This window comes from Poromitra crassiceps, assembly GCF_964638095.1.
Source record: "Poromitra crassiceps genome assembly, contig: HAP1_SCAFFOLD_669, whole genome shotgun sequence".
Lineage (NCBI taxonomy): Eukaryota > Metazoa > Chordata > Actinopteri > Beryciformes > Melamphaidae > Poromitra > Poromitra crassiceps.
This window is the reverse complement of record NW_028151739.1, coordinates 24,922-35,274: the sequence shown is the minus strand read 5'-3', so window position 1 is coordinate 35,274 and position 10,353 is coordinate 24,922. Positions and strand designations below refer to the sequence as shown.

At 44.1% G+C, this 10,353-nt stretch overlaps 1 protein-coding gene across 1 annotated transcript in view; it reads right to left on the bottom strand.

The window, feature by feature from the left end:
* Positions 1-2,620: 2,620 nt before the first annotated feature.
* Positions 2,621-10,353, bottom strand: part of LOC310771458 (trafficking protein particle complex subunit 11-like) — a gene marked incomplete at its 5' end in the record, with an annotated part of 31,614 nt that continues 23,881 nt past the window's right edge. The window contains 6 exons of the mRNA XM_083664068.1: positions 2,621-2,940; positions 3,971-4,138; positions 5,860-5,993; positions 6,539-6,630; positions 8,314-8,425; positions 9,616-9,772. Coding sequence (XP_083520194.1) covers positions 2,896-2,940; positions 3,971-4,138; positions 5,860-5,993; positions 6,539-6,630; positions 8,314-8,425; positions 9,616-9,772 — 708 coding nt within the window. The remainder of the gene's footprint in view (positions 2,941-3,970; positions 4,139-5,859; positions 5,994-6,538; positions 6,631-8,313; positions 8,426-9,615; positions 9,773-10,353) is intronic.

Genomic DNA, 10,353 nt, shown 5'->3' with positions numbered 1-10,353 from the left:
GTTCGAGAGGTCACAGTGACCTTGACCTTTGACCTTTGACCACCAAAATCTAATCAGATCATCCTTGAGCCTAAGTGAATGTTTAAGGCGAATCTGATGAAATTCCGTCCAAGCGTTCCTCAGATATCGCGTTAACAAGCTTGAAAATGGCGTTGGAGAGGTCACAGTGACCTTGACCTTTGACCACCAAAATCTAATCAGATCATCCTTGAGCCTAAGTGAATGTTTAAGGCGAATCTGATGAAATTCCGTCCAAGCGTTCCTCAGATATCGCGTTAACAAGCTTGAAAATGGCGTTCGAGAGGTCACAGTGACCTTGACCTTTGACCTTTGACCACCAAAATCTAATCAGATCATCCTTGAGCCTAAGTGAATGTTTAAGGCGAATCTGATGAAATTCCGTCCAGGCGTTCCTCAGATATCGTGTTAACAAACATCGTACGGACAGCATTACGTACGGACGGACAACCCGGATCCATAATGCCTCCGGCCTGGCTATCGCCGGCGGAGGCATAAAAACACAGGTGGTGTTGTGTTATGTTGTTTTGTTGAAATGTTAATAAATGGGAGCTTCCTCAAACAGCCATCTCTTTCCCGACAATCCCCTCTGTGCATGACCCCTTACATATGGTAATTAAACATTAAAACACAATTAAAAAAAAAAAAAAAAAAAAAAAAAAACATTAAAACACCTGCGGCTTATAGTCCGGTGCGGCTTATATATGTAACAAACAGGCAATTTTGCTGCTGCGGCTTATAGTGCGGAAATTACGGTATATATATATATATATATATATATATATATATATATATAATGTACTGTATATACACACATATATATACAAGACACACACACACACTTGGGGAGTACGCCGCCGGGAACCCGATGAGTGCAGTGCTGAATTTCAGACATGCGCATAGTCATAGTACCACCTACTGCCAACACAAAAAGCAGTTCATCTCGAGAACCGTCGATCCAATCGACTTCAAACTTGGGGAGTGCGCAGCTGTGGACCCGACAGAGTGCAGTGCCACATTCTGGTACGTGCATAGTCATAGTGCCAACTACTGGCAACACACACAAAACAAGTATCTCAAAAGCCGTCGATCAGATCGACTTCAAACCTGGGGGATGCGCTGCAGGGGACCCGACAGAGTGCAGTGCCAAATTGCGGCATGAGTTTGGTCACACCCCAAAAAAAAAGTGTGCCGATGGCACATCGTCTCCAGAGTCTCCACCCTATATATTATGATGCTGAATTAATAATTGAAAAAAATGTCTGGCTCAAAATGAACTGTTCTGTTTATGTCTGTGTTTCTGAGGTTGATATTAATTGTTTCTTGAATCTACAGGCAATAAACCAAAACTAGCCTGGTAAACCAGCCCATCGCGTGAACTCACATTTCATTTGGTTCTGCGAGACCGTCTGGCCCCAAGGCCTGGGATGGTGTTGAGCAGAAGCTGCAAAGTGGATGAGCCAATCAGCGACTGCGCTCAGTGCCCTGTGAATGACAGCGCAAGTTGGCCAATCAGGAACGCCACTAGCAGTGCACTAACAAAACAGTAATGGCCGCCTCCTTGCCTGTCCACCTGGAGGAGTAATGTCAGCGTTTGCCTAGTTTAAACAGCCATAAAGTGGAGTTATTGCAGAAATAGACTCAATAAGAACAATTAAACAAGTACAGGAGTATCGCCGCAACAGCAGAGTTTCTCGGTGGAAAATATGTTTTTGCCGTTCTCCCGAGTGGATTTGGGTTTGACTGGATCCAACGCTGATTGGCTGAAGGAGTTGTCTGTCAAGGCAAGTACACCCGCCCACTGCGATACACTGAGAGAAAGCTTGGGGTCAGCCCATCTCACAGAACCAAATTAAATGTGAGTTCACGTGATGGGCTGGTTTACCTGGCTAGGTTCTGTTTCTGAGCAACAACTGTGCTGTGATGTGAATGCAATGGAAGGGGGAGTCTGACATCTAGAAAGTTATCAATGTTGAATGTTAAGTTAAGTTAATTTAAGTTAAGTTATCCTTTATTTATCCCCATGGGGAAATTCATCCTCTGCATTTGACCCATCCTCTACTAGGAACCTTCCTAGAACTAGGAGCAGTGGGCAGCCGCAGTGCAGCGACCGGGGACCAACTCCAGTTCTTTCGCCATTGCCTTGGTCAGGGGCACTGACAGGAGTATTAACCCTAACATACATGTCTTTGATGTTTGATGTTATCAATAGCACCTTTTAACATTTTATTCTCTTGTTTTTTTCTTTTCCAGGTACTACTCAATATTGGGAATATGTGTTACTTGTTAGCATTCCTGAAAGCAATTAGTACTGGTGAAACAAAGTGGCTTTTTCAAGACAACCTCCACAATGTAACAAGCGCCCAGTGAAAACAAACTTAACACACAAATGTAAGGTCAAGTTAGGACATATTTTACATCATTAATATTTAATTAAACTCTAATGACATTTTTAGTGACAGTTTAAATGTTAAGCATTAGTAATATCACACTCAAGTAGGCTCAACTTTTGATATAATTAACATGTGATTGATACATATTGATACATGCATGATTGATACACTCACACAGGCAGTGTATCAGTTCAATGATCAGTGTTCAGTCATGATCACGTCCATTTATTACTTATTAATCAGAACACAAATACTGGAATCAAATGTCTCCTGTCTCGGCTGACTTTCAACAATTCTGCTTTTACAGAAAAACATGAAACAAATTGTGTTAACGTCATCTTAGAGGAATCACACAGGAGAATAATGATTAACTGTCATGTTACTGTAACGCTGCTGTTAGAATAATGATTAACTGTCATGTTACTGTAACGCTGCTGTTGAAGAATGATCTCAGGAAAAGCCACGCCGTGTCAATGTGTTGATCTCAGGCGGCGGCGATGGAATCATCGTCCAACTGTCGACCCTGAGGCTGAAAAGCAAACAAAAAACAAACATGCAAATACAAATCCAACCAATCAGCATCTGCCATTTTATTACTCATTAAGATGTGAAATCGACTTTGTTTCTGTGTATGTGTGTGTACATTATGGAGTATGAAAGTGTATACATAGATGGTCCGCAATTAAATTTTTACCAAATGGCCTGCAGTATTAAAGCCCCAATCAATAACCTTTTCACCTTAATATAACAGCTCTTTAGTCATTGATGGTACAGTGAAATGTCACCTCTATTGGTCACACAGCGCCCTCTAAAGGCCTCTCCTGGGACTAAGCAGTTGTGTACCTGGCTGCGTCCCGGAGGCAAGATGCGCGCATGCGCTCTACAGCGGGAGCGTTGTGTTCATGAAAACAAGGAAGTAACTCCTGTGGATTTGCTACGAAAATGACGTTTCACGTAAGAATGGATTATTATTTCATCATGTGGTGAGTACCCGATGTCACAACATGTACATGGAGCTTTCTGGCGCTGTGTTTTGTTGACGTTGAACGGCGATATCGATAACGATGCTATTGCACCCAGAGGACGCTGTTTCCCCAATAGCAAAACTTGGAAAAGTTGCTGAATGGGGCTTTAATTAAACACCAAACCGCGGTGGTACAAAGGCTACTCACCAGGGGGCGCACAGCCTTCTAAGTGTGTGTAATGTATATATTAGAAAGAGGTGTTATGGCTGAAGCCCTGGGTGGGGTTGGTGTGTGTGTGTGTGTGTGTGTGTGCGTGTGTGTGTGCGTGTGTGTGTGTGTACCTTGACAAAGATGCGTTGGGCCAGGAAGTGCCACACTCTTTGCGTGTGTGTGTGTGTGTGTGTGTGTGTGTGTGTGTGTGTGTGTGTACCTTGACAAAGATGCGTTGGGGCAGGAAGCGGCGCAGTGTGTGTGTGTGTGTGTGTGTGTGTGTGTGTGTGTGTGTGTGTGTGTGTGTGTACCTTGACAAAGATGCGTTGGGGCAGGAAGTGCCACACTCTGTGTGTGTGTGTGTGTGTGTGTGTGTGTGTGTACCTTGACAAAGATGCGTTGGGGCAGGAAGCGGCGCAGTGTGTGTGGGCTGGCAGTGGGGCAGCGGGGCAGGCTGATGTTCAGCTGGGGGAGGGTTTGATACCCGGCCATCAGAGGGTAATAGTTATACAGCATCTGCTGCTCAGAGCCGGGCAGGATACGCAGACGCACCTGTACACACACACACACACACACACACACACACATAAGTACACACACACAGACACACACACACACACGAGAGCACGTCAGCAGGCAGACACACAGTTTAATGCATCTTTCTGTCCATGTATTTATTTGTGACTAAATTACTGCAGGGTGACAACAATCCAGATCCAATTTGAGACCAATTTCGCCCAATTTAGGATGGAAGCAGATTTGGTAACATAATGCTGTCGTCTGTTATGCTGTAGCATAATCGATTCAATGTCAGTTCAAAAGCGGCTTTGGACTTTCTGAAATGTTAAAAAACAGTCCACCATAACTTTGTTTCTCCCTGAAAAGTTTGAAAAACTCAACAGGAATGTCTCTTTCCAGAAATCATATCCTGGTTGCTCAATGTAATCTACATACCTTATAGAGAGCTCCAGGGATGACGTATTTTTGTAGGCTGAATGCGGAAGTCCCGAACTTCCTGGTTCTTCACTGTTTCTGTCTATGGGATTTTTGAATGGGTTTTTGGCGCGATGCTTCAAATAATGTCTGTGGGCAACGCAAGTTTAATCAAACGCGAACCAAGGTTCAGCGGGATAATCTTCACACATGAGGACCACTTTCATGAGTTTTGAAGCGTAACTGCGAGCCCTAGAGGTAAAAAGCTTGTGCTAAGCTAATCCAGAACTACACACTGTCGCATAGGCGTCCACGCATTGATTGCGAGAGAAAGAATTTCCGCGTTCACTCGTGATGACGTATAATATCCGCGTCGACATTGTAGTCTCATTTAGCCGTTTGCTAGCTAGCCACCCTTTTAACGGCACATAAAAGCTTCAAAACTCATAAAAGTGGTCTTCATGTGTGAAGATGATATTACTAAACACTGGTTCGCATTTGATTAAGCCAGCGTTGCCCAGAGAGATTGTTAGAAGCATCGCGCCAAAAACCCATTCAAAACTACCATAGGCGAAAACTGTGAAGAACCAGGGCTGTTAGCATCGATGATTTCCGGACTCGTTCCTGGAGCTCTCTATAGTAAGCAGTTTCATGTAGGAACAATGTTCTTGTTGGGGGCGGCTGTAGCTCAGGAGGTAGAGCGGGTCATCACTAATCGCTTTGGATGAAAGAGGTCGGTGGTTTGATTCCCGGCTCCTCCAGTCTGCATGTCGAAGTGTCCTTGGGCAAGACACTGAACCCCAAATTGCTCCCGTTGGTGTGCCAGCACCCTGCGTGGCAGCCTGCCACCATCGGTGTATGAATGGGTGAATGTACCTACTGACTGTAAAGCGCTTTGGATAAAAGCGCTGTATAAATGCAGGCCATTTACCATTTACCACTTTCAACCAAACTACACCCACTAGCTGCTAGCTAGCTGCTGGTAGCTGCAGTTTCATGTAGGAACTAGCTAGCAGCTAGTGGGTGTAGTTTGGTTGAAAGAAAATAGTTCCGACATTAAACTGCTCATAACAAGGTCTGTGCATTATCTTGAGCAACCGGGTCATGATTTCTGGAAAGAGACGTTGCTGTTGAGTTTTTGAAATGTATTTTGTGTGTGCTTTGAGCACAACAAGCCGAGTGTCATCCAGTTCCATTGTATTGGAGAGAAGGCAGGAATTTCTAGGCCCGATATCTCCAAAACTCAGGCAACTAACACAAAATGATCTATATGGATAAATAGCACTTTTGGATTTTAGGGTGAACTGTCCCTTTAACAGTGGACTGGAGTCTCAGCTCACCTGTTTGAGTCCAGAGAACATGAAGGCATCAGAGGGTTCCACAGCCATCTCCACCTCCTGGACCAGAGACGTTCTGTTCTGGATGTGGTACCGCACCGCCAGAGACTCTCTGACCCGCCCAAACGATGGCAGCTCTTCACACACACAGACACGCATGCACGCACACGCACGCACGCACGCACGCACGCACACACACACACACACACACACACACACACACACACACACACACACACACACACACACACACACACACACACACACACACACACACAGGCATATGGAAATATGGTTAATATATCAGAATCAGAATCAGAATCACTTTTATTGCCACAGTATGCAAGTTACATACGAGGAATTTGTCTTAGTGTCTGTATGCAGCGTAGCGGTTACATCAATATACAGAGATAAGAAGTAGGAAGATAACTAACGGCAAATGTATCAAGTGTTGAAACGTCTTTTTGTGAGTTTGACTCAATATCTGGCATGTATTTGCAACATTTCTACATAAGCATAACGTGTCATAAATGGCTAGGCAGTAGATAGTATAGTATAGTATAGTATAATATAGTATAATATAGTATAATATAGTATAGTATAGTATAGTATAATCTATAGGCAGTAGGCATACGGACATGGAGTGTAAAAACTATTCATTGCAGCAACATATTATACTGACCAGCATGGACGTATAGAGGGACCGTCTCCAGCATGACATGAGGCAGAGTCACTGTGGTCTGGACCAGAGGACTGTCTGGACCGGACGACTGTCTGTTAACAGAAGGGTACAATAAAGTTCACATGCTATTTTTTAACTGTATCAAACATGTCTCATGGGTCTTTAAAACAAGGTTATCAATTCTGTTGCAAAATAATAAAAAAATTCAAATCCAGCCTCAGTGGGACTTCTCTATGTGCTCTGTCTCTCCCCTCATTAACTATGTGCTCTGTCTCTATGTGCTGCGTGATTTCTAACCCCACATAGTTAGTTAAGTTAAGTTATCCTTTATTTATCCCCTTGGGGAAATTCATCCTCTGCATTTGACCCATCCTCTACTAGGAACCTTCCTAGAACTAGGAGCAGTGGGCAGCCACTGTGCAGCGCCCGGGGACCAACTCCAGTTCTTTTGCCAGTACCTTGGTCAGGGGCACTGACAGGAGTATTAACCCTAACATACATGTCTTTCTTTGGTGAAGGGAGGAAACCGGAGCACCCGGAGAAAACCCACACGGACACGGGGAGAACATGCAAACTCCACACAGAAAGGACCTGGGACGACCGGGGTTCGAACCCGGGACCTTCTTGCTGTGAGGCAACAGTGTTAACCACTGAGCCACCGTGCCGTCCAGATGGGATAAGCAATAACCACGCCCTGTGGCGCTGGGATTGGCCAGGAGCATTGAAGCTTGGGACTAAAGCACCTGGGGTTTTTCATCTTTTAAAATAAAGATGTTTAAAAAACTATTGCTTGTTACATTTTCAGTGCTGTACCTTTTCTCTGGGTAAGAATTGAGCTTGAAATTAACGATATGATACATTATATTATATGAGCTATGAACGTGAACACAAGACCGTTTATATTATTGCATGTTTTTGTAGATTGTGTACATTGTGTAGATTACAATTATTATGCTTATTATTATTATTACTATGCTAAGGAAGGTAGGTGACCATAATTCATTTCAATGTCCGCTCTCGAAATCGCTGTCCGTTCTCAAGAGCTATTCAGTTGGTTCATGAAATCGCTGGGCTGCGTGCCCTCCAGTGTTGCTCCTGGCCAATCCCGGCGCCACAGGGCGTGGTTATTGCTTATCCTATGTGGGGTTAGAAATCAGTGCTCTGTCTCTCCCCTCATTAACTATGTGCTGTTTTGATAAGATGATCTGTTGGGATAGATCCATCTTTGGTGCAGTTGATTGTTTTCTGTATGAACAGAAACATCTGGTATATACTCAAAATGCACCTAACCTGGCTCAGGATCCTGACAGAGTTTTTCATAATAAAAGCTAAATTATTTAAAGCCCCAGGCGTCTCTAGCTTAGAAAATAACATGGCTGGCAGGGAGGAGTTGGCATTAGAGCTGACCTCCAGTTTTAGCCACAGGGGTCCCTTGCCGCCAAAACATTGGCAGCCCAGTAGCAGTGCCTAAACACTGGTAAGGTCAGCCCTCCTTCAGACTTGGGTTTTTGCAAGTGAATTTTTGAAATTCTATGGTTCTTATAGTTCCAGATGTAGGACAGAATTATGGAGCCCAGTTCTTTGAAGAAAGCCGATGTAAGGAAGATGGGAATGTTTTGACAAAGATAGTGGAACCTCTTAACCGAGTTTATACAGCCAAGCATGGACAAAGGGAGGATATATTATGGTCTATCTCTTGATACATGATCTAGAAATGTGTTTTGTGCATTTTCATGTGCATACAGTATGTACAGTATGTGTGAGTGTGTGTGTACCTCCTCCATGATATCAAGTACTGTCCTGTAGCCACAGTGTTGTTGCCGTTGGTGACCGGTGGACACTGGAGACAGAAACACTCGCTGGCACACTCGCCTGTCTGTAGAACCACTGCACGCGCACACACACACACACGCACACGCGCACACACACACACGCACACACACACACACACACACACACACACACACACACACACACACCGAGACGATAATTATTGGAAAATAATCTGTGACAGGGTGATCAGGCACTGACGTGAACCCCAGCCTTAATAATATACCTAAAGATCATATAGTGTGCCCCGACATCAACAAAATCTAGGTAGTTTTGCAATGAAGCATATATATATATATATATATATATATATATATATATATATATATATATATACACACACACACACACATAGATTATAGATTAATTACACACAAAGTGAAATATTTCTAGCCTTGATTCGTTTCATTTTTCATAATTTTGGCCTACAGCTCCACAAAACCCCCAAAACAGTATTTCAAGAAATTAGAATAGTGTGAAGAAAATCAACAGTTACTTCTCAGTTATGACTGATTCCAGCCTCAGTCCACTCCCTCTGAATCTCCGCCAAATTTTTTAATCGTCTTTGCTTGACAATCCGCTGAAGCTCACGGTCATCCATGGTATTTCCATGATATTCAAATTTTTTGGAACGGTTCTGTGTATATATATATATGTGTGTGTGTGTGTGTGTGTGTGTGTGTGTGTGTGTGTGTGTGTGTGCATTTTTTAATCCTTGTTTCCCCCCACCCCGTTTTAATTCTGCCGCTGCTCCTTTGCATAGAAAATGAGTCAGTTGAGGTGGTTGGGGCATCTGGTAAGGATCCCTCCTGGAGGCACGTCCAGCTTGGAGGAGACCACGGGGCAGAGCGAGGGGCTAGGTGGAGAGATTATATCTCCACGCTGGCCTGGGAACGACTCGGGATCCCCCAGTCAGAGCTGGCTAATGTGGCCAGGGAAAGGCAAGTCTGGGGTCCCCTGCTGGTCCCCTGCTGGAACTGCTACCTCCGCGACTCGACCCCGGATAAGCGGTTGAAGATGGATGGATAGATGGATGTTTTATTCTTATTCGTTAGTGTGTTGCTTTTGATTCTTTGTATTTGATTTCATTTTCTTTGTATGTCTGTCATGTAGCATGTGTTGTTGTCTTGGACCGCAGGAAGACTAGCTGTCGTCTAGGCGTCAGCTAATGGGGATCATTATAAATAAATGAAGAAATAAATTATATATATATATATATATATAAGATATATAAAATAAACAGATACCTTGTTGTAGCTGTGAGTGGAGCTGGGGGGTGCTGCTCGTCATGGTAACCAGCTGCAGAGAGGAGGCGGCCAGCAGGAGGGGCCAAGGAGACGACGACAGCAGGTCGCTCATCAACAGGAAGGGGATGTCCACTGCTACCCGCTCCAACGGCTCAAACTTCAAAGATACAAGCAGATATACCGTAATCATAATAATTTAATTCATTAAATCAGTCATCAAGACAGAAGTGATCCCTGCCATCACCCAATCCAATGACTCACCCTGTAAACTAGGGCATTCACACCCAGTCATCGACTACTCCCAAAAGGTAGTTGACTAGTCACAGGTGACCCAATAGAAATGACAAATTCTCATCATAAACAGCCAGTAAAGGGTTAACTAATGTAGGCTGGACCAACCTGGGAAAATGTGAAATAGCAGTGTCCTGATTGGCTCTGAGAGGCTGTTTATAAATGAGCCACTTGTCTGAGCTAGGGCGTGTACCACGAATGGAGATCAACAGATCCAGGATCTGTCCCCTTGATCTGGTTTGACTAAAAAGCTAGCTAAAAGATACCACGAAGGAGGTTATCAGCTGGGTCTGTCAATTTAGGATTTCCCTAACCAGCTCTGAGCTCGTGCACATGAAAATGCGCGTGCACAGGAGCTCGTGCCCACGAAAGAGGCGTGGTTTATAAGAACTAGCCAATCACAATGCAATATGGACAGCGCCAGACACGCCTATTTCCACATTAATT